Source organism: Oryctolagus cuniculus, chromosome 8 (genome assembly GCF_964237555.1).
Source record: "Oryctolagus cuniculus chromosome 8, mOryCun1.1, whole genome shotgun sequence".
In the NCBI taxonomy this organism is placed as follows: domain Eukaryota; kingdom Metazoa; phylum Chordata; class Mammalia; order Lagomorpha; family Leporidae; genus Oryctolagus; species Oryctolagus cuniculus.
The window spans coordinates 75,621,751-75,647,150 of record NC_091439.1 but is presented as its reverse complement, the minus strand read 5'-3'; the positions used below and the strand labels follow the sequence as shown (position 1 = coordinate 75,647,150).

General features: G+C 39.3%; 1 protein-coding gene across 2 annotated transcripts in view; it reads left to right on the top strand.

Annotated features, from left to right (window-relative positions):
* Window positions 1-25,400, top strand: part of MMRN1 (multimerin 1) — a 68,391-nt gene that overhangs the window by 32,995 nt on the left and 9,996 nt on the right. Inside the window, exons 4-6 of one of the 2 annotated variants that reach the window (XM_017347406.3) lie at window positions 7,982-8,092; window positions 9,117-9,287; window positions 14,242-16,215. In XM_017347406.3, the coding sequence (XP_017202895.2) occupies window positions 7,982-8,092; window positions 9,117-9,287; window positions 14,242-16,215 (2,256 nt within the window). Of the gene's footprint in view, window positions 1-7,981; window positions 8,093-9,113; window positions 9,288-14,241; window positions 16,216-25,400 lie in introns of both variants that reach the window. The other variant, XM_008267595.4, reaches the window with a different exon arrangement.

The following is a 25,400-nucleotide window of genomic DNA, read 5'->3' as shown; positions in this document are numbered from 1 at the left end:
GGACATGAAGCAGGGCCCACATGGGATGCTGCCATAGCAGTGGCTGCTCTACCTGCTATGCCACAATGCCAGCCCCTGACTCCACCTGTTAAAAACGTTGAATGAATTTTTGCATACACAATTTTCATGAAAATATTTTTCTCAACTGTATGTATGTATTACTATATTATTAATGTGGTAGTAGAAATGTCTTCCCTGGGGCCAGCGGTGTTGCAGAGTAGACTAAGCCTACGCCTGTGTCACCGATATCCCAAATGGCAGCCTGTTCATGACCCAGCTGCTTCTCTTCTTATCCAGCTCCCTGCTACTGGCCTGGGAAGGCAGTGGAAGATGGCCCGAGTGCTTGGGCCCCTGCACCCACATGGGAGACCTGGAGGAAGCTCCTGGCTCCTAGCTTAGCATCGGCTCAGCTCTGGCCATTGGGGCCATCTGAGGAGTGAGCTAGCAGATGAAAGACCTTTCTCTCTCTGTCTTTAACTCTACCTCTCAGATAGATAAGTAAAATGTTAAAAAAGAAAAAAGGAATGCCTTTCCTCTGAGTTCCTTAAGCTAAAGTAAACCATTAATTGTCTTCAAATTCTTTATTTTTGCATTTTTGGTAAATTATGAAAACATTTGTGTGTGAAATAATTCAAGTTTAATTAATATGTTTAATTTCATATTAATATGAAATGCTCCATTATTCTAAATATGTGATAAGTAGTGTTTACAATTCTGAGTTTATTTTAAGTGCTTTATTGACAGCTTTTTTAATATTATTTGATAAATTACTTTGGAGCTTTTTATTATTTCAGAAACATTTGCTTTCATTGAAAATTTTCACTGAAAAAGCTTATTTCATGAGATTAATTTCATAATGCTCTTTAATATTTTTCTCCTTGTGATAAATGATAACAAATTGAATTTTAACACAATATGAATACCATTGTGATAAGGAATATATCTAATAATTTAGTTTCTTAAAGGCTTATTTATTTGAAAGTCTAAGTGATAAGAGAGGGAGAGACAGAGAGAGAAACATCTTCCAACTGCTGGTTCACACCCCAAATGGCCACAGTCCTTGGGGATGGGCCAGGCAGGCTGAAGCCAGGAGCCTGGAACTCCATCTGGGTTTCCCATGTGGGTGGCAGGGATCCAAGCACTTCAGCCATCTTCCACTAACTTCCCTGGCAGGGAGGTGGATCTGAAGCAGAGCAAGCAAGACTCTAGCTGGGACTCATGGAATGCTGGCACTACGGGAAGCAGCTTAAACCACTGCACCACAATGCCAACCCTATAATTTTAATTTTAAATCATTCAAATTCATAGCATCATTTAAATCCAAAACTTATGAAATGTCAACTTACAATAATCCACTAGCTATTATTGAAAATCAGGTTATTTTTTTTCCAAGAAAACAACCTACATGTTTTATATTGCATTTATTTTTAATGTTGATTCTATGATTCCTTATTTTGATATTGTATCTATTAGGAAATATTCCAGACTAACTGATTTTTGCAAAGTATCATAGTCTAGGACTAGGTTCATAACTGATTAAATTTGTTTTTTTAATATTCAAGAATTCACACTTTGGATATCTGATACAAATGTTTTAAAAATTATTTATTTGTTTTACATAAAAGTGGGAATAAGAGAGGGAAGAGATGTATAATTTGGGGCATGCTCGGGCCGACTTGCCCCAATTGGTAGAGTTGGAAACATAACAGGGGATTCCAATTCAATCCCATCAAGGTGGCATGTGCCAATGCCATCTCACTATTCCAAGTGATCAATTTCAGTTCACAACTGATCATAATGAAAGGACTAAGAGTCAAAGGGAGCACATAAACAAGTCTAGTATCTGCTAACACTAACCGATAGAATAAATAAAGGGGAGAGTGATCCAACATGGGAAGTGAGATACTCAGCAGACTCATAGAATGGCGGATGTCCTAAATAGCACTCTGGCCTCAGAATCAGCCCTAAAGGCACTCGGATCTGGCTGAAAAGCCCATGAGAGTATTTCAGGCATGGAAAGCCAAGACACTCTGGCAAAAGATCTCTGTGAGTGAGATCCCAGTGGAAGGAACAGGTCTTCAAAGAGGGAGGTGCCTTTCTCTGAAGGGAGGAGAGAACCTCCACTTTGACTATGACCTTGTCTAAACAAGATAAGAGTCGGAGAACTCAAGGGGCTTCCATAGCCTTGGAAACTCATGACTGGTGCATAGGGAGATTACTGATGCCATAAACAGGAGTGTCAATTTGTAAGGTCAACAGCGGGAGTCACTGTGCACTTACTCCTCATGTAGGATCTCTGTCCTTAATGTGCTGTACACTGAGGCTTAATGCTATAACGAGTACTCAAACAGTATATTTCACTTTGTGTTTCTATGGGGGTGCAAACGATTGAAATCTTTGCTTAATGTACACTAAACTGATCTTCTGTAAAAAAAAAAAAAAAAGAAATTATCAATTCCCAACTTGACTCTCACTGGGATTAAACATGACAATAGGTCTGATCTGATTTCATCATCATTTAAAAAAAAATCATCTATTATTTTTCACTTTATGTTTCTGTGTGGGAACAAACTGTTGAAATCCTTACTTAAGGTATACTAAGCTGATCTTCTGTATACTAAGATAATCGAAAATGAATCTTGATGTGAATGGAAGGGGAGAGGGAGTGGGAAAGGGGAGGGTGGTGGGTGGGAGGGACGGTATGGGGGGGAAAGCCATTGTAACCCATGAGTCGTACTTTGGAAATTTATATTCATTAAATAAAAGATAAAAAAAAATTATTTATTTGTTTTAAAGAAAACTTTTATTTATTTAATGACTACAAATTTCATAGGTACAGCTTTAAGAACATAGTGGTTCTTCCCCCCATACTCGCCCTCCCACCCCCACTCCCATCCTACCTCCTACTCCCTCTCCCATCCCATTCTTCATTAAGATTCATTTTTAGTGAACTTTATATACAGAAGACCAACTCTATACTAAATAAATATTTCCACAATTTGCACCCACACAGACACACAAAGTATAAAGTACTGTTTAAAAACAAGTTTTACAGTTAATTCTCAGTACAACTCATTAAGGACAGAGGTCCTACATGGGGAGTAAGTGCACAGTGACTCCTGTTGTTGAATTAACTATTGACACTCTTATGTATGACATCAGTGATCAACCGAGGCTCTTGCCATGAGCTACCAAGGCTCTGGAAGCCTTCTGAGTCCACAAACTCCATTGGTTATTTAGACAGGGCCAGAAGCAAAGTGGAAGTTCTCGCCTCCCTTCAGAGAAAAGTACATCCTTCTTTGATGGCCACTTTTTGCAACTGGGTTCTCACTCACAGAGATCCTTCAAGTATATCATTTTTTTTTGCCACAGTGTCTTGGCTTTGTTGTGTTCTGGATTGCCCAGATAGAAAGAACCAGCAAGACTCACCGAAATGCAAAGAACAAAGGGACTTTATTTGTAGGTACAGTATTCTGGGGCCTGGCCTCCCACGCAGTGCTGGGAGACCAAGACCATCTTTTCTTTGTTCCCGGGGTTTTTATAGTCCCCGGGGAAACAAGCATTATGTCTGCAATCCTTCTTTCCCCTGGCCCTGCTGGACCAAGGACGGCCCACATTATTGGTTGCCGCCACCTGGCCCTGTGGGACCAAGAACTGTCCAGTGTCAGGTTTCATCTTCCAGGGAGCATCCTGGGCCTAGCCAGTTCCTTTGTCTTGTGAGAAGCCTGTCATGGCGTGGTTCTGGCCTCTCACAGCTTTCCGTGCCTGAAATGCTCTCATGGGCTTTTCAGCCAGATCCAAATGCCTTAAGGGTTGATTATGAGGTCAGAGTGCTGTTTAGGGTGTTTGTCATTCTATGAGTCTGCTGTGTGGACTGCTTCCCATGTTTGAACATTCTCTCTTTTTAATTCTAGCTTCCCATGTTGGAACATTCCTTTTTAATTCTATCTATTGATATTATCAGTTATTATACTTTATCATTATACATTTGACATCATGTATGGCTGAATTTCATGTATTTTAGCCACTGGTGGGCCACATCATTCATAATGGCTAAAAATAATCTTGGAGTTGGGGAATGTGTAATGTTCATGGTGGAAGTGAGCTCAGCTCTCAAGTGGAAAGGAGATTTTATTTCTGAGATATTCTAAAATTGACAGTGAGTTCTAGATTTGATTGACCAGAAGACAGTGACAATATTCTTTGTATGTAGGCTTCAATGCTTAGCAGTGTTTCTTCAGGGGTCTGTGTTGTAATAACATAGAATGGCGCTTATCTACATGAGAGAATCAAAAAGCTATGAAAGCCACTTTCCCCTCCTATTCCACTCCACTTTATAACCACCCACTGATTTATGGAATTGTGGAAGAGTGGAGGTTTTCATTTGTTAGATCTTTAATGTGTACCTGGTTTGTCAATGGGCATGCTCTTCAAAAATCTGTAAAGATCAACTTCTGTATTATAATCTTACTATAAAAATAGCTGGCATTTCCTGCCTTATAACAATGAAACTACTTATTAAAATTAGAAACCTTCACAATTTATTCTTCTTCTTTTTTTTTCTTTTTTTAATTTTTTTTGACAGGCAGAGTGGACAGTGAGAGAGAGAGAGACAGAGAGAAAGGTCTTCCTTTGCCATTGGTTCACCCTCCAATGCCGCTGTGGCTGGTGCGCTGAGGCCTGCGCACCGCGCTGATCTGATGGCAGGAGCCAGCTGCTTCTCCTGGTCTCCCATGGGGTGCAGGGCCCAAGGACTTGGGCCATCCTCCACTGCACTCCCGGGCCACAGCAGAGAGCTGGCCTGGAAGAGGGGCAACCGGGACAGAATCCGGCGCCCTGACCGGGACTAGAACCTGGTGTGCCGGCGCCGCAAGGCGGAGGATTAGTCTAGTGAGCCACAGCGCTTGCCCCACAATTTATTCTTAACTGGTGATTCTTAATCAGGACCATGCATCCAAATCACTTGTAGAGTTAGAAAGAAATACACATGTGCCCACTTCTCCACAATAGATCTACAGAATGAGAAATCTCAGATGGGGAAATGGAAAGAACATAGACAGTGTTAGTGTTTCAGGGTTTACAGGTGCTTCTGACTCTCCCCCATGATGAAAACCAGTATCCCAAAGCAATTTTTTTAACTTTTATTTAGTAAATATAAATTTCCAATGCACAGTTTATGGATTACAACAGCTTCCTCTCCCCCATAACTTCCCTCCCACTCGCACCCCTCCCATCTCCCGCTCCCTCTCCCATTCCATTCACATCAAGATTAATTTTCAATTCTCTTTATATACAGAAGATCGATTTAGTATATATTAAGTAAAGATTTCATCAGTTTGCACCCACACAGAAACACAAAGTGTAAAATACTGTTTCACTACTAGTTATAGCATTACTTCACATTGGACAACACATTAAGGACAGATCCCACATGAGAAGTAAGTACACAGTGACTCCTGTTGTTGACTTAACAATTTGACACTCTTGTTTATGGCGTCAGTAATCTCCCTAGGCTCTAATCATGAGTTGCCAAGGCTATGGAAACCTTTTGAGTTCGCCAACTTCGATCTTATTCAAACAGGGTCATAGTCAAAGTGGAAGTTCTCTCCTCCCTTCAGAGAAAGGTACCTCCTTCTTTGATGGCCCCGTTCTTTCCACTGGGATCTCACTCACAGAGATCTTTCATTTAGGTTTTTGTTTTTGTTTTTTTTTGTTTTTGTTTTTGTTTTTGTTTTTGTTTGCCAGAGTGTCTTGGCTTTCCATGCCTAAAATACTCTCATGGGCTCTTCAGCCAGATCTGAATGCCTTAAGGGTGATTCTGAGGCCAGAGTGCTGCTTAGGACATCTGCCATTCTATGAGTCTGCTGTGTATCCCGCTTCCCACGTTGTATTGTTCTCTCCCTTTTCTACCAGTTAGTGTTAGTGGACACTAGTCTTGTTTGTGTGATCCCTTTGACTCTTAGACCTATCAGTGTGATCAATTGTGAACTGAAATTGATCACTTGGACTAGTGAGATGGCATTGGTACATGCAATCTTGATGGGATTGTATTGGAATCCCCTGGCACATTTCTAATTCCACCATTTGGGGCAAGTCCGATTGAGCATGTCCCAAATTGTACATCTCCTCCCTCTCTTATTCCCACTATTTTTTTTGTTTAAAGTAAAATGTATTATGAGTTAAGGTTAGAAACGGAAATGTGAATGGTAACTTTGTATGTATACCACCAAACAATAGCTTTTGTTTTAACCATTTCCATGCTTTGCTTCTTACTAAAGTATTCAGCGCCTACCAAGTTACGGTAGTGCTTTTAAATGCACTAGCTCTGTGTTTTTCCTATGATCCCACTCACACAGGTAAGCAGTAAGAAAATGAAAAGATCATTGTTCATCCTGCTAAACCTTCCTCCCCCTACTGCTATAAATACCAAGAGTCTCCAATGCTCTTCCACTGCTAAAGGTAACAGAAAGGAAATGAGGTAGGAAGTAGCTAAGTAGGATTTATTTTGACACTTTGCTCCAGTAGTTCTTAAGTTTCAGTTTCAGTGTGCCTTAGATTTAAGTGGGCTTGTTAAATCACCAGTTGCTGCCCACATTACAGGGTTTTCAAAGAATGAGTTGTGGCCCTAGAAGGTGCGGCTCCAAAAGTTCCCAGGTAATTGTAATACTCGTGAGCTAGGAACCCCGGTTTGAGAGCCCCTACTTTCTCTCTAGTAACACTACATTTAATTGCCAGAAAAGTGCCTTATTATACCATCTGAGAAGGAATCATGATAGAAAAAGTATGCAATTATTTAATGAATACCTTTGACTTTAGATTATAAGAACCTTATTGCTATGCTTTAGCAGGAGATTAACTCTGTTCCCCCACACACTCTAGGCCCCAAATGATTACACTTCTCCCCAAGTTGCTGATTCTTTTCTTCCACCAAATAAGCAATTACACAGAGTTTTTATAAAATGCAGTGAAGGGGAAATAGAAAGAAACAGCATCAACACAAAAACCTTGGACATGAATGGAAATTCATTATTTCAGCTCAGTGTTCAGAAGAAAAGCAATGCAAAATTCAGTCTCACAATTGAGACCAACCAAGTTAGTGCCAAATATTTATACTTTGTGTGGAGTGGAGAAACTTTGGTATCATTGTCACAGCCACATATGCCTTAGGGAGGGCAATGAGCAGGTGCCAGAGGTGCAGATGCACTGATCCTGCCTCTCACACAGGAAGAGGATGAGGATGCGGCAGGTCGGATATGCAAATTTCACTGAATAAATTTGCTTATTAGAAGTATGTAAATTACAGTCAAATATTACTGATGTATTCAATACTTTTAATAAATCTCTCTAAATTGTTTTTCCCAATGGAAAATTATATTGCCATTTAAAATATGATGATTCATAGGAAGTGGAAGCAATCTTTTATGAGTGTATTATTTTGTAAGAATTACTATTTTTCTGAAATTTCCCTTACCTCATAGATTGATGCCCCTGAGTTGTGTCTGTAACAGTTTACTTTTAGTCCATTTGAGACTTTGTATTCATTAAAAATCTAGGACTAGTTCTGAGTAGTCACTAGTTGCAAATTGCGTTGTTAAACAATTGGCTCTTGTGGTAGTCCTTTTATAGAGCTGCTACAGCTTTTAACACAGCTGGTTTTAAATTCCTCGCAATTATACAGGCGGTTTACAATAATTAGTTTACTCAGGGCCCCTCCTCAAGTTGCCATCCATTTTCATCTAAAGGAGACCTGAATAATTTAAATTTTTTTCCAGGCAGAATTAGACTCCTGCCCTTCTAACTCCAACGTGGTGTCACTTTGCCCCATGGATGGGGGGCGGAGCAGCTTACTCTGCAATCATCCGAGACCATCATGCTTCAGCACACAGGAAAATGAATGTCAGCCACGTTATGACTCAGGACTGGAAAAAATGAGGCAGGCCCAATGCTTAACCCTCGCTCTTCTGTGCTTGTCTCTGAATAGCCCAGGAACAGCAGCAATTGGCGTACAGCAACCAGGCTGAAAGTAGCGCAGCTATTGGCAGAGGGACTGGTGAGCAACAGCTACATCAACAGCAAGACCATGGTGACGCAGGTGATGATCACAATTACTATGGTCTCTAACTCAATCATTGTACACCGTTTATTATAACTCCCAGCAGCAAATCACCTGGCTATCAAGTATTTGATGGTGACTCATTCACATACCTCTCAATCCTTTTGTACTTGGTGCTGGATGTTGGGAGAAGCTGGATATAGATTTCCAGACTGAGAAGGACCTTGTATAATTGTTGAAGCTCTGTGTGCAAACACAGAAGTTTTAAAATGCCTTATACTAGCTTGTAAGGAAATCGCAGGTTTCCAAACTAAAACCAAATTTGCATCCTTCATACCATGCAGTCATGGGAGAATCTTGACATGGAAGGAATCACTTGATCATTTTAAGGGCGCTAGGAAGGCCCCCTTCTGTTGTTTGATATGAGATCAATAATGGGTGTTGATTACTGACTAGGAGAAATCATAATTAAGACCAGCAAGGACCTTATGTTGTTACAGCATTATGTCACTGAATTTCTCACCTTTCCAATAAAAAAAATGCTATACCATTTCTCTTAGAGTTGGCTTTAGCTTTTGGAGACATAGATTCCTTAGCACTGAACACGTCTCTCCTGTGCTATTGGTGTAGTTATATGAAACCAGGCACACTGAGAAATGTGACTAAAGAGAATCTCCCTAAGAACGCAAGTGAATGTGCCTTGGAAATTGTGCTCTAGTTTATTTAAGGGATTGGAATTCAATATCTTTATGAAATACTGTAAAATCCTTAAATTACTGAAGGGCCAGTGTAAAGGGCCGAGAATCATTACTATTTAAAGTGATTCAAACCATGTCTCATTTTAGAATTCTAAGTTTTTAAAATACTTTTTACCAAATTTTGCCCTTAAAAAGACTTAACGTGCATGTTGCCATCTGCTAGGGGAAGTCAATGTGGTCTATATTTTCAAATACATTAGTTCCAGCATAGTTGGTTTGAATTACCTTTAAAATGATCTTGATATTGGAGAAGTTTAATATGTATTTTAAAGGGTGCCAATTTTTTCTCCTTGTCTATGCAGCAGTGATGCAAAAAATGACTGACCAGATGAACTCTCAGGCAAGGAAACTGACTCTTCTCCAGAAGCAGATTGACAGTATTTCTTTGGCTGTGAATGATGTGAGAAACACACACTCCTCCCTGGAAGGGAAAATCAGTGAAGATAAAGGCAAAGAATTTCAATCTTTTCTAAAAGGTAAAACCAAAATAAAATATTCATTGAATTAATACAAAAGACAAATGCTTCCTTTATCTTATCTCACATTATTTTGGATTTTTTCCTTTAACTTGGAATGATATGGAAATCTGAGCTAAGCATTTCTTGAATGTCATATTTTAAAATCACCCAACTTTCGAAGTAGTTGAAATACCATATGTAAATATTTTTTACTATATTTTCAAATCTTTGTGCCATCTGGTTGATGGACATTTTGTACCTAGCTACAGCCTAACTTGTATTCATTTATGGTTATGAGCCTTATTTAATGTATTTTCATTGTGGTATCCAGTTCAAGAACAAAGATTCTAGTTAAGGAATTGTTATGAAGGCAGCCAGATTAATGGTTACCTCAATATTATTGATAGAGATATTGAGCATATATCTGGCATATTATTTTCCCATAAATTATCCAGGTTATGAGCTATAGTCAGTAAAATATATGTCAAGCATCCTAGTTTCTCACTGGAGGCTCCTTAGCATAATCTTTTTCCCTCTAACGCTTGTTATTGGCAGCATTCACTTTCCTGAAGCTGGGCCAGAGAGCCCTGATTGTTAGATATCAGTGAAGTGAGGCCTGTTGCTAGCTTCTGGAGACCACTGTACTTGGCTCCTCTCTCTTTCCCCATGTTCAAAGCCAATAACATTGTGTTGAGTCTTCATGGAGTCCTTCCTGCCTTCTCTTCTGAATTCCTCTTTCACTCTGAAGGACTCGTGTTATTAAAAATCCCTTCATCTCAGAGTCTTTAGACTTAACCACAACTGCCACATCCCTCTTGCCCTGGGGGGTAACGTATCTACAGGTACTGGGTCCTAGGGTGTAGAAACATCGGGGTTGTATTAGGGAGCAGGGGCATGACTGCACATTATTCTGCATACCACATAGATTTATAGCCAGTGAGTAACTGCTTCAATAGCAGATAGCATTATTCCCAGGGTACAATAAGACCAATAAAGATTTTCAACAAATTCAATCTAAGGAAAAAGGAAGGCTTCTGGGAGGAAACACCATCTCAACTGTTGAGTGAGGGATTGAGATAAGTTAACCAGATAGAAGAGCTTCAGGTGGCCTTGATGCCCAGGTACATGTTTGGTTGCCAAGAGTGTCCCAATTCATTGAATTTATTGTCTGTTTCAGAATTACTCCTCTGCTTCACTGTGCTTTATTTTTTACAAGAAATACTCATTCTACAATTCCATTTATGTCATTTGTTTTTTATTTTAAAGATTTCTTCATTCATTTGAAAGAATTACAGAGAGAGTGGGAGAGACAGAGAAAGAGATCTTCCATCTACTTGTTCACTCCCAAGTAGGGTTGAGCCAGGCCAAAATCAAAGATCAGGAGCTTAATCCAGGTCTCCCACATAGGTGGCAGGGTCTCAAGCACTTGGACCATTTTCCACTGCTTTTTCCAGGACATTAGGAGGGAGCTAGATTGTAAGTGGAGTAGCCAGGACTTGAACTGGTGCACATATGGGATGCTGGCATCACAGGCCTCAATTTTATATGCTATGCCACAATGTTGACCTCTATATCATTCTTATATTATGTTTTCTCTATTGTGTTTCAAAGTTTAAAAGTAATAGATGGAGATTTGGGATCTTTCGTAACTTATTCGTAGTATGATTTTCTTAACATATAATATTTGGTGCTGTTCAACCACTGAGAAAGCTCCTTCTCTACACATCTGCTGTAACCAAAACTCCCCAGTGCCTGAGCATGAAAGAGGAACATTTTCCCCCTTCAGCGAAAACACGAGAAAGAAGTCAAATAAGAACAGTAAATAATTGATCATAGCCATCTGAATGAAATTTGTTTAGCAAAATTTGATTATCATGATCTCAGAGCACTAGGCCCCTCATTGGTTTTTGTGACCTACTAATCTACTAAAAAACTAGTGGCAATGACAAAGGAAAAAAATAAACCACATATGGCAACAGCAACAATGATGAAATTCCCTCCTTGATAGGAGCAATTAATTGTGCACTGAGCACAGTTATTAATTATGAGAACCAGAGGGCTTGTGCTTAATGAATATCCTTACAGGAAACAAAAACTAAGCCCACCCCCAAGGAGCTGTGTTTGTCTAGTATAACCACCACTTGTTTATTTTACAACCAAGGTGAGAAACACTGCTTAATCAGCAGTAGCCTGAGAAACTGTTGAAAATACTGTCTCAATCGTCAGAGATAGCTGAATGGTACAGAAAGGCCATGCACAACCAGAGATGGGACAGGCCAATGTGTTTGATATCCAATCTATCTGTGCTTGTTAAACACAATAGAATCTGTTTAAAAAGTAGAAACGTGTAAATTATGTAAAGCAGAATCAGGTAGAATTTTTTAAATGTGACCAGTCAGATATGAACATAAACCATTTTGATATATTTCACAAAATCAAAATCTTGCACAATCTTCTTTAGTAACAAACTGTGGAAGGGTTAACTGAAAAGCTCCTTATTCAAAAGCAAATCCTTACACTACTACTCTGCTTGGTATCTTCGCAGACTGCCCAGATTTTATCCTTTCTCCCACATATTTTTTCATAAAAGTTTTAAAGCACAATAGTGACAGTACCTCACATTTATCTAATTGCATTGAAAAAGAATCTGTTCTTACCTACTGCTATTCCTATTCAGACTTTGATTTATGTAGTTTTTAGTTTACTAAAGTTAAGCATCTATTGTCATTTCCATAACTAATTAACCAGTTCAGTAAAGATTGAAGGGTTTTTTTTTATTTCAATTTTGTAAACATCTTCAAGTATAAATATGGGGCTATAAAATCAAAGAAGGTTTAATCCCTAGCCATAAACATTTTGTAGTATTTTATCAAGTTTTTGGTGCCATGATAATTGAAGTCAACTTTAATAACTAGGAAATAGCTTAATATTCCTATAGAAACAGCAATAAAAATAACTTTACCATTGCTATCACTGTACATTCAGTGAAGCTAACATATCTGAGATCAGAAATCTTACTTTCCAAATTTCATTTTATATGTAGCATATAGAATGTATTTAATGAATATTTGCTGGATAAATGGATAACAGTCTAAGCAAAATTTAGAAGATAAAAATACTTTAAACCTTTCTGTTGTGATTATCCATATTATTAGACACAACTGAGGCTGTTTCCATATGATTTCTCATAATTGTGGCTACTTAGCCTTTTAATTAATTTATCCTTTCCTTGGTACTTTGGTGCTGTGTATCATTGATTACTACTTCATACTTCACATGTTTTTATTGGTATTTTCCATTACACATGATCTTTACCTACATATTTCGGCCTTTTAAAAAAGTTTTTGATTTATTTATTTTAAAAAGGAGTCAGAGAGAGAGAGAATCTCCCATTTGCTAGTTCACATCCCAAATGGCCAAAACATCCATGAGTCTAGAACTCCTTCAAAGTCTCCAAAGTAGGTGGCAGGAGCCCAAGGACTTGGACCATCCTGTACTGCTTTCCCAGGCCATAGCAGAGAGCTGGATAGGAAATTGAGCAGCCAGGACTCAAACCTGTGCTCACATGGGATGACAGCAGGTGGCAGTTTAACTCACTGAGCCAAAGCACTGGCCCCTATATTTTCAAACTTATTTCTGTTTCAAATAGGCTTAGAAAAAGTAAAATAAAATACCTTTTCCTTTTTTCCTTTTTCTTTTCATTTAGCAACATTGATATTTAGAGTGTAGGATTTCTAGGGAAATATAACTCCACATAAACCACCCACACTTCCAGCATTGTCTTTGTACCAGACTAAGTAATATCAAGGTGCTCTAGCAATACATTGTTCTATTTTTAGAATTGCTCTTTCACAATATTTTAAGTATGTCCCCCATGCATATTCAATACTTTTGAAAACTTGATTATGAAATAAAGAAATGAAGAGCCTAAGTTCATTTTTATCCAATAATGATCTTTCTTGAATAGGCTACATAGTAGCTTTAACTACGGAAATATCCCATTGTATAAACTTTCTGATTTAAAGTGTTTTGTATTATGTTAACTATATTTTGTATTACAGTCCTTTTGAATTGAATAGACATATCTTCAACTTAGGTGTGTCCACAGCTAGATACTATAGTTCTACAACAAGCATATGTTATATTTTTTACTGGATTTTACATTTTTTTTATTCCAAGTAGTTCTGAACAGTCCAATACCCTAAAATTACCTTTAATGCCCAACACATTCTGGTTATAATCAACCCAAGCTTTCTCACACTGTAGATACTGTTAAGTGTTGCATTTGTGGCAAATTTCCTTTTCTCTCACTGTAATAATGAATGTCATATTATGATAATCTATTCTATCTTGAATTCTTGCTTTTATTTGAGGTGGACTTAGTTTTGTGATCCTCAAGCCTCTCATTATTATGATTTTATTGTTATTATAAACCATTGTTAAATCTTGTGAATATTACTTCATATTTTTCCTCACTTGGGAATCTCATTAAGGTTCTCCTCTGCAGTCAATTTATTAGCTCTTATAAGCGCAAAACATAAGCTCTGAAACCTAATTACTAGAAAGCTAATAACGTGGTCATGTGCTAACACCTGATATAATTTACTAAGGCAAAAAGCCTGACGCCATTTATTTTCATGTGAGATCAGAACAAGAGTTGGTGCATATGTATCTCTACTCCTGAAGCCAGTAGCAGTTCCTTCATGTCTTGACTACAGAGCTCTAGTTTTAGGATTGTAGTATGTTTTACATTGCAACTGGCTTCTCTCAGACTTGAAAGTTAAGAAGGTAAAAGTCTCCCACAAATTACAGGGTTTTTTTTCCACATTTTTGTATGTAAATGTGTTTAAGTATTTTTATTATTATATCTTCTCAAGTATTTAGTCTCAAACTGTTTATCTCATTAGAGATATCTGAAGTCTTATATGATTAAAACCATGCGCCATTCATTGTTCTTAACTTCTTTTTCTAGGTCTAAAATCCAAAAGCTTCAATGATTTGGTAACAGACATAGTAAGAGAACAATTTAAAATTTTTCAAAATGACATGCAAGAGACTGTCGCTCAGCTCTTCAAAACTGTATCAAGTCTATCAGAGGATCTTGAAAACACGCGGCAATTAATTAAACAAGTTAATGAATCTGTGATTTCAGCAACAGCCCAGCAAAAGTCAGTTTTAATTCAAGAAAATAGACCTACTTTGCCTGATATAGTAGATCTAAAAAATCACATTGTGGATGTAAGGCATGAAATGACCTTCACATGTGAGAAGCCAATTAAAGAACTAGAAGCAAAGCAGATTCGTTTAGAAGATGCTCTAGCACAGGAACGCTCTAGGAGCCTTCTGTATTATGAATCCCTCAATCAGACTCTTTCTAAAATGAAGGAAGTGCATGAGCAGCTTTTATCAGACCAGAAGAATGTGCCAGCTGGCGAGTCCGTTAGCAGTAATGTCACTGAATACATGTCTACTCTAAAGGAGAATATGAAGAAGCACAGTATGATGCTGCTGCAAATGTTTCATGATTTGCACATCCAGGACAGCAAGATTAACAATCTCACCATCACTGTGGAGACGGGGAAAGAATTTGTCAGGGGTGAGTGTGAAGACTTGTTATCCAAGTGCAGAAATGATTTTAAATTTCAACTTAGGGACACAGAAGAGAATTTGCATGTTTTAAACCAAACTTTGGCTGAGGTTCTGTTTCCAATGGACAGTAAGATGAATCAAATGAGTGAACAACTAAATGACTTGACATATGACATGGAGATTCTTCAACCTTTGCTCGAGCAGGGAGCATCTCTTAGACAGACAATGACATATGAACAACCAAAGGAGGCAGCAGTTACAAGGAAAAGGTTGGAAAATCTAACAAATGCTGTCAATAGTCTAAATTTTCTTGTCAAAGAACTTACAAAAAGACACACCTTACTTAGAAATGAAGTACAAAGTCGTGGTGATACCTTCGAAAGAAGGATCAATGAATATGCCTTAGAAATGGAAGATGGTCTAAATAAGACAATGACTGTTATCAATAATGCCATTGACTTCATTCAAGATAACTATGTGCTAAAAGAGACTTTGAGTGCTATTAAGTATAATCCTGAGATCCATGATAAATGTACCCAAAATATGGAAACCATTTTTGCATTTATTTCTCAGTTTCAACGCCTGAATGATTCTATTGAGATTTTGGTTAATGACAATCAGAAATATGACTTTGTTTTGCAAGTTGCCAAGGCTCTCGCGTATTTTCCTAAAGATGAAAAATTAGGTCAGTTAAATTTTCAGAAACTTTATCAAATGTTCAATGAGACCACGTCCCAAATGGCAAAATATCAGCAAAATATGAGTCATTTGGAAGAAAAAATACTCTTGGCCACCAAGATTTCCAAACATTTTGAAACCAAGTTGCAAGAGATTGAATCTAAAGTGACCCAGACACTCATACCTTATTATATTTCACTTAAAAAAGGTAGTGTGGCCACTAATGATAGAGACCAAGCACTTCAACTTCAGGTATTAAATTCCAGATTTAAGGCACTGGAAGCAAAATCCATCCGTCTTTCAATTAACTTCTCATTACTTAACAAAACTCTCAATGAAGTCTTAATAATGTGTCACGGTGCTTCCACAAATATATCAGAACTGAATGCTACCATACCTAAGTGGATAAAAGGTTCCTTACCAGATATTCACCTTCTTCAGAAAGCTCTAACAGAATCTGTGGAACCGATAATTGAGATAAAAACTCAAGCTGCCCTGTCCAATTTAACTTGGTATATAGATCGATCATTGTCTGGTAACCCAGCAAATGCTGCCAGGTCTCAGAAGCAAGTCAAGTCCTGGTTGAAGAAACCTAATACACTCAAGAAACCAACAGTGAATGTTACCACTGTTCTGATAGGCCGGACTCAAAGAAACACAGACAACATTATATCTCCAGGTAAGCTGTTACTAAGAAATAACTTTTAACCTCTCTTTTTATTGAAATGATGTTTGGTAGATCTATTACACTTCATCAAGATCATAAAACATAAAATGTGTGTACTTCATCTTGGGCGTATACTCAGATAATGCAAAGGTCACTGACAGATTTGAAGCTGAGTCTACCTATTAATTTAGACATCAATCCAAAACAGGTACTTCCAGTACAAATGTTTGTCTACATGCTTTTAACTTTTTCTGGACAGACCTCTATAAAACAATCAGATTTTCTCCCATAGAATATTTTTCACCAGACATTCATTTTTGACATTACCTGGCACGATATCAGGTATGCAATAGAAACTGAATAACTGTGTTGAATGCTGTCTACAATGAATGTCAGGAATTAGATATGGGTAGATTGCTGAAGATTGCAAATGCCCACATAAGGAACTCAGACAACATTCTGTAGAGCAGAATGTCTTAAAATGTGGAGCAGTGGGCAAGGCATGGTAAGAACTGGGAATTTTCTGGATGAAACTAGCAGTAATATGTAGCATGATTTCAGAGAATGAAATTAAGGTACCAATTAGGACATTACTGAATGAATATTGGTAGAATTAATGTTTAAAGAAAAGGTAATTGAAACAGAGGAAACAGATATGAGGAAAATCTTGCAGGTACAATCTACAGAAGCAGAGAAACAGTGTAATTATGAATGATCTTAAGAACATCAAATCTTGATTCTGGCCCTAATTGTGTTAAAAAGTTTCTTTGTTAGATATTAGCTAGGTAAAAAGTCCATCTCTCTGGGCCTCAGTTTTTTTTTTCTTTTAAGTGATGGAATTTCAACAGGTATTTGGCCAAAGTCATTAAGTGAAATGCGTGGCCGACTGCATTCACAGCCTGAATGCATGACACTTGGGGCAAGAATGTTCTGAGGTTTTGAATTTGGAAATGAGGCAAGAGTATTCCATTAACAGGCGATGATAATCGGGAGGAAAAAAGAATTCAATATGGTACAAATGAACTGCTTAATAGTCTCTCTGTACAAAAGAAATACGTTATGAATATATTTGCCATATGACTAATATTGAATGACCTCACAATAAGAATAACTAATTGATTTTAACTAAAAGCAATAATTTTTCTCATAATTTCTCATATACTACTGTTAAATTATATGTCTATTTGCATGAATTTTATATTGTTATAAAGATTTATATTATTTATTTGAAAGGCAAAGTAACAGAGAGAGAGTGAGGCACACAGAGAAAGAGATCTACCCACTGGTTCTCTACCCAAAACAACACAGCACCCTGAGCTGGTTCAGGTGAAAGCCAGGAGCCAGGAACTAGGAACCAGGAACTCCATCTGTGTTTCTCACAAGGGTGCCAGGGGCCCAAGTACTTAGGCTATCATCTGTGACTTTCCTGGTCGCATTAGCAGAGAACCAGCTCAGAAGCACAACAACCAGGACTAACTAACACCTGTGCTCAGACAGGAGCTGCTGGAATCACAGGTGGTGGCTTAATCTGCTGCACCACAATGCTTGCCCTATGTCATTTCTTTTAATTACAATAGGGCGATTAATTCCATAGCATAATGTGACTGCTCACACTTTGTCTATGCATAACATTTAAAAATTACTGAATAATAGAAAATGGAATTCTTTTGATTATATAAATTAATATATTTATTTATACTCCCCCCCAGTTTAATGTGCCTTAGGAGGACTGATCTCATCCTTATAAGAACATAGTGTGAATTATTTAGGCCTATGTGTTTCCCAGATCAAAGTAGTGCCTCAATATATAAATGATCTTAGAATAGCAATTTTAGGAAAAATAATGAATTATTACTTCCTGTGGGCTCTAAAGTATGAGTTTCAGTGAAGTTTTGCAATACGTGTGATTATAGACCAGGCAAGCTGTATCATTTCTCCTCTTAAACCAAAACACATCTGGATCTATATAGAAGAAAAAATTTCAATAGTCTGAAAATTAATTGATGTAAAAACATTTTCAAAGAACTAAAAACTTATATATAAACTTTGCATGTATAAAGAATGCATGTTGGAAAGCCAAGACACTGTGGCAAAAAATATCCTATATGAAGGACCTCAGTGGGTGAAACCCTAGTAGGAAATAAGTGGTCATTAAATAAGGAAGTACTTGTCTCTGAAGGGAGGAGTGAACTTCCACTTTGCTTATGGCCTTGTCTAAATACTGAAGGAGTTTGTGGATTCAAAAGGTTTCCATAGTTTAGGCAGCTTATGTCAAGGGCCTTGGGTGATCAATGATGTCATATATAAGAGCATTAAGTGTTAAATTAACAATAGGAAACACTGTGCAGGAACTTCCCATGCAGGACCTCTGTATTCAAAGAATTATATTATGAGGGTTAACAATAAAACTTGTTCTCAAAGATTTATTTTGTTTTAGTGTATTAAGTAGAGCATATTTCTTATGTCTCATAAGTTTTTTTTTTTTTTAATTTGACAGGCAGAGTTAGACAGTGAGAGAGAGAGACAGAGAGAAAGGTCTTCCTTCCGTTGGTTCACCCCCCAGATGGCTGCTACGGCTAGTGCACTGCACCAATCCGAAGGCCAAGGACCAGGTGCTTCCTCCTGGTCTCCCATGTGGGTGCAGGGCCCAAGCACTTGGGCCATCCTCCACTGCCTTCTTGGGCCACAGCAGAGAGCTGGACTAGAAGAAGAGCAACTGGGACTAGAACCCAGCACCCATATGGGTTGCCGGTGCCACAGGTGGAGAATTAACCAAGTGAGCCATGGCACCAGCCCCTCATAACTTTTAGTTATGCCAAGTGTCCAACTCCATTGCTTGGTTTCTTAGGTGCTTCCTTAATTAATGATAAAACTTGTTCTCAAGGACTTACTTTCTTGTAATGTATTAAGTGGAGGGTATTCTTATGTCTCACAGGTTATAGTTACATCTAAGTGCTCACAAAAGATGTGTCATTCTTAGATGCTTCTTTAACATTAATTAAGTTTCAAAAAAAAAAAAAGAAATGAAATTAACTATAAGATGCAATGACTTTGAACAGCCCTTGTTTCATCTGTTGAGGAACTGGGTTTTTTTCCTTTTTTTTTTTTGTACAAATTGTTGAACATTTTATTTAGTATTGAGTTGGTCTTCTGTTTATAAAGTTATTTGAAAATGTATCTTAGTGGAGAATGGGACTGGGAATTGAAGAGGGAGGAGGTGGAGGAGAGGTGGTAGTATGGGTCAGAGGGTGGGTAAGGTGGGAAGAATCACTATATTCTTAAAGTTTTACTTATGAAATGCATGAAGTTTGTATTCCTTAAATAAAATGCTTATTTAGGGAAAATATTTTAAAAAGAAATTAAATGAGAAAAAAAAAGGGCATTTAGGGAGTGAACCAGCAGATGGATGGTGTCTCTCTTTCTGTCTCTCTTACCTTTCAAATAAATATAATACATAAATAAAAAGAATTTTAATGGGACAAAAGAATGCATGTTAGGAGCTCATAAAATTATATTTGGATACTCATATAGTGATTGGCTCAGTAGCAGGCTTAATGTTCAAATAGGAAATAATTCATCTCTAATTCTGTTTTCCAATGATGTCTTGATAAAATTGCTTCCTACTCCTTTATTTACTGTGAAAAGAATTTTTTACAGTTCTATCACAATGAATCATTAATTACAAATTCTTGATTCTATGTCAGTAAGGATATTAGTGACAATGAAGGGACTATATATATATATATAAGTATATATATATAAATAAATATATATATTAAGCTATACATATAGCTTAATTCTATGTTTAAAGTAAATATTCACTTTATGGAGAACCAACAACCAACATAATGTGTGGAGCCCTTTAAATGTGTGTATAGTTTTGCATGCCCACTAACCTGGCCCTGCTTCTCTGGGCCATAAAAGTGGTGGTGTTCATTGGATAGATTAGCAAGTAAGGTCCATGTGAGATGATAAAGCCAGTGGCATCACGTTAAGTTGCCCTGTATAAATAAAACAATATCAGAATAAACTACTGTATTTGACACACTGATGCAAGCTGATACATTGACTATGTTCCCTTTGAGTTTCGTTATTATACGATGAACACCATAGATTCACATTATAGTCTACATAACTAAGGTCAGAAGACAACTTACTATCGTATGACTCTCAGTCATGTTATTCAGATCATAGCTACTATTATTTAATAATTGCAGTTTATAGAAGAAAAGTTATATAAATATCATTTTTAAATTTTAGTCTTAATTTTGTTAACTGATAATTTACTTAGCCTAATAAAATCAATATTTCCTAAATATCGAATATTACTTATTGATATTTACTACATCATAGGCATTGGAAAAGTTATACCATACACAAAATCAAATGTCCTTGGGTTCACAAGCAGTAGGTACATGGGCTCAGCGGTGGGGCTGCTGACATGACATAAAGCAGTTATCAAAAATCATCAAGAGTTATTCACAAGATCTTCTTTGAATGAAATAGTAAGAGGCCAAATTGAGAGTGCTCGTTGCTAGCACTTTGTTTTGAGCCGCGTCTACATTCACTTATGCTAATCTGGATTCCTAGTATGCCATTGCTGATAAGCTAGTCTGGTTCAATTGCTAAATATTTGACTTGTTTCTAAACACTATTCCAATAGACACCAAGAGGGTTTGATTTCATCTTTGAGGATTTGTTTGCACAGCAATTGGCAGACTTCTTCCTGCAGAGGAGTTTGGCTGCTTGCCCTTCCCAAAGTCCTTTCTCTTGGATCCTGTCTTTATATTATGTCAGCAGACCCACTGCTGAGCCCATGTACCTGCTGCTTGGGAAACCAAGGACATTTGATTTCAACCATTTCCCCAATATTTCCCCAGTTGGTTCTCTTTAATAAATCACTCATTTTATAATTGTTCCTATAAGCCTAAGAAAGATGACATTCTATGAAACATTTGATAATATACTAAATACAAATTTTGAGATTATCATTGTTGTGAACATTTAGAAGAGAATTTAGAAGAGAAGAATATGGGTGGACATTTAGCCTAGCAGTTAAGACTCCTGCCTGCCCACATCAGAGTACCTAGAGTTGACTCCCAGTTCTGGCTCCTGACTCCAACTTCCTGTTAATGCAGACCTTGTAAGGTAAAGTTGATGGCTCAAGTAACTGGGTGCCTGCCACCCATGTGGGAGACTTGGATTGAGTTCCTAGTTTTTGGCTTCAGCCTCTTGACAGCCCCAGCTGCAGGAGAGTGAACCAGCAGCTAGGCAATATTTCTCTCTCTGTCTCTGTCTGTCTGTCTGTCTCTCTCTCTCTCTCAGAAAAATAAGAGGCTAATGAATAGTTAATTATCTTGTATCAGATAAAAGCCATTTCTATTTACTTGTGAAACTTCTTCAAGGCTATTGGGATAATTAATGAGCTCTGAATTTGGAATCAGGAAACCAAGGCTCAAGTCCTGCCTGGTAATATATATATCTGTAATAAGTCATTTATTTTTCCAGACCTTACTTTCCTTGCTTATTAAATAATGTGCCCACCTGGAGAGTTTATTTTGAGGATAAAGAAAATAATCTTCATGGGGTATATTAGTAAGTTAGTGATGGCTATATGATATAATTTTCTTAGTGATATTAATGTTTATATTTTCTCAGTGTTTTCATTTACTATTTGATATGTAATTCTTTCCATGGGAAATATAATTTATAGACTCATGGTATTACATTGTGCTGACTTTACAGATTACAATGTTAACTCAACATATGCTTATAACTTAGCTTATGCTTATAATATAATCATAAATCAATATGAATAGAATACAAAATGCAAGACTCAGCTGTTTAAAAAATGAACATTTATGATAAGCACAAGTTTAAGATGATCTAAAAAATGTTTTAAGAATTATTTTATCCAAAACATTTTCTATTTATGTCATTTTTTATATTATAAAACAAAATATTCAAATATAACCCAAGGTATCTAACAAGTTGGTTTCTGTAGAAAATTACTGAATATAAGCCACCTAAATTTTGAAAGCTACCTGTGGGGAGCAACTCGTACTAGACTAAGTTACTGGAATTAAGACTTATTCTATGCATCTGCTCTCCCACAATATGGCGCTGGGAGAGGAGTAAACAGCTTCTACGCAGCTGCCTCCAGTTCAACCAATAAGCAGCAGGACCTGCTCCTGATTGGAGGAGAGCAGCATACTCGGCATGTGGGTAGCAGAGTTGGGATTGGTGGAAGAGGACTATAAAGGAGGAGAGAGACAACATGCACCAGGAACATCTATCTGAAGGAACACCTGTGCAGCCCCCGAGAGAGCCGGCCGGCGGTGTGCCACTTCCCCGCGGAAGTGGGGAAAGTGGCAGGGGGAACCGCCCTTCCACGGAGGTGGAAGGGTCGGTAGCCAACCCGGGAAGGACCAGCAGCAAACCTGGGGAGGGCCGAGCAGACAAAAGAACAGCGCAGGGTCCTGTGTCGTTCCTCCACAAAGAGGGGGGGCGACATAATGGTGCCGTGACTCGGATATGAAGCCTAGGCAGGGTTTAGTGTCGTTCCTCCATGAAGAGGGGGAGTGACAGCTACCTACTTGGAATTAGAATTTGTGATCTCCTTTAGAAGGCCCCCATAACCATGCACGTGTTTAAGGAGTCACCAGAAGCATTTGTAGGACTTGACTTCTGCTTGTGTTTACAGCTAAGGGTTTTTATGGTCCAAAAATACACAACAGGATCAGCTAGAAGAAGAGATACATTCAAAATCTGGAAAAACCTGTGCACAGCCATCCTTATCTCTTTCCCTCCCATGAAAGTGCTCATTGTTAAATGTTCTTATTCCAGGCACAAAAATGTAGCCATGCGTACAATATTTCTTCATGGAGAAGCCCATCAGATCCTTTGCAGCCAAGGACTTTATTGGGTGCTGGTCACACAGGCACACAGGGAAATGCTAGCTTCTCAGAAGCAGAGGTGCTATCCAGCATAAAGCATATTGCTTACACAGAGTCTGGACATGGGCACAGTAAATGACAATTATCAGCTAGGGAATGGAGACGAGTCAAGGCCCCAGATGCTGCTCAAGGGGAAAACATTGCATACAGGCTTTTCTAAAGGTAGCAGTGGCAGGCCTACTACGTTAGCTCTCGTTTGCACATGATCTTAAAAACATTCTTTGCATCAGAGTTGATTAGCAGCCTCGCTCCTGGGGTTGTGTGGGGAGCAATCCGGACTGGACTAAGTTACTGAAATTAAGACTTATTCTATGCATCTGCTCTCCCACAATATGGCGCTGGGAGAGAAGTAAACAGCTTCCGCACAGCTGCCTCCAGTTCAACTAATAAACTGTAGGACTTGCTCCTGATTGGAGAGCAGCGTACTCGGCGTGTGGGCAGCCGAGTTGGGATTGGCGGAGGAGGACTATAAAGGAGGAGAGAGACGGCATGCACGAGGAACATCTAAGGGGAACATCTATCTGAAGGAACACCTGTGCAGCCCCCGAGAGAGCCGGCCGGCGGTGTGCCGCTCCCCCACGGAAGTGGGGAATGCGGCCAGGGGGAACTGCCCTTCCACGGAGGTGGAAGGGATAGTAGCCAACCCGGGAAGAACCAGCAGCAAACCCGGGGAGGGCCGAGCAGACGAAAGAACAGCGCAGGGTCTTGTGTCGTTCCTCCACGAAGAGGGGGAGCAACATAATGGTGCCGTGACTCGGATATGAAGCCTAGGCAGGGTTTAGTGTCGTTCCTCCACGAAGAGGGGGAGCGACATAATGGTGCCGTGACTCGGATAGGAAACGTGACTCGGATAGGAAACCTAGCTCGGATAGGAAACCTAGGACGGATAGGAAACTTAGGAAGGAAGAAACGGGAAGAACTGGGAAAATATCGGAGAGAGAAACTAGCAAACAGCCTAGGGAAAATACCGGAGAGAGAGACTAGCAAACAGCCTAGGGAAAAGCCGGACGAAAAAGGTGCCGGAAGAAGCTATTGAAAGCCTAGGCATAGACTCGGATACGGACTACGGGGGGAAGCTGGGAGGAATCTCTAAGGTCGAAAGTGAAAGCTAGAACAAACAGACTCGGACGCGGACTGTGGGGAGAGGCCAGGAGAAATGAGGGAGGAATATCGTTGGAGGAAAGCTTGGGGAAACATACCGGGTAGAGAAAAATGTTAGGGAAATTGAAGCCGCGGGGGGCAGGCCAAGGCGGAAACGAAAGCCACTTTGGGGTTCTCAAGTTAGCCCGGGAATAGGGGGCGAAAAGTTGAAACCAGAAGCTGAAACGTGAGCCTGGTTGGGATCCGTCTGATTAGCCCGGGGAGCGAAGGACGGGAAGCCAAACCGTGGGGCGGAGACGTACGCTGGGTTGAATTCGCCAGGCTAGCCCGGGGAACTTGGATTGAATGCTAGTGGTGGAGACGCAAGCTACGCTGTGTTACTCGCGGAAGCCGCCGCGTGCAGAGAGAGCACGGGACGTGAATAGATAGGGAACGCTGGCGTAGGCCGTGGTTCAGACGCGAAAGGGTTAAGCGTGGAGACCGCGGAGCGCGCGAAGCCGAGCCGCGCAAAGCCGGGAAGCTGCGCAGATGAGAGAGGCGCGCGGGCTGAAGCGGCGCAGAGCCGGGAACCCGCCGGCGGGGCGAGGTGCCGGGAAGCTGCGGGGATAAGAGAAACAGAAGTTTGGAAGTGAAGTAAAAGAGAAATGGGAATGCTGGAAGATAGAAGTGAAATGGGAGAGGTAGGAATGCCCGGAGATAGAGAAATAGAGAAAAATAAGGCCTCCCCTCAACATGCCAATTAGAAGGCTTGGATTCGGTCTGCCCGATTAGTGAGGCGATGAGCACCTGGGCGGCTAGCAGCTTATGCGCCGCAGGTCGCCGAAGACAGGCACGAATTAACATCAGAAAGGCTTCCCCACAATGCAACAATTAGGAGGCTTGGATTCGGTCTGCCTGATTTAAGGCGGTAAGCGCCAGCAAGCAGCTCGACCAGAGTATGAGCTGCAGGTCACCGAAGATAGGCACAAACCAACACTAATAAGTCTCCCCCACAATACGGCAATGAGAAGGCTTGGATTCGGTTTGCCTGATAGGTTTTGTAAACACCTGCAGGCAGTTCTAGCAGAGCAGAGCATGCGCTGCAGGGCACCGAACACAGGTACGCATCAGCGCCTAAAAACCTCCTCACAACATGGCGAA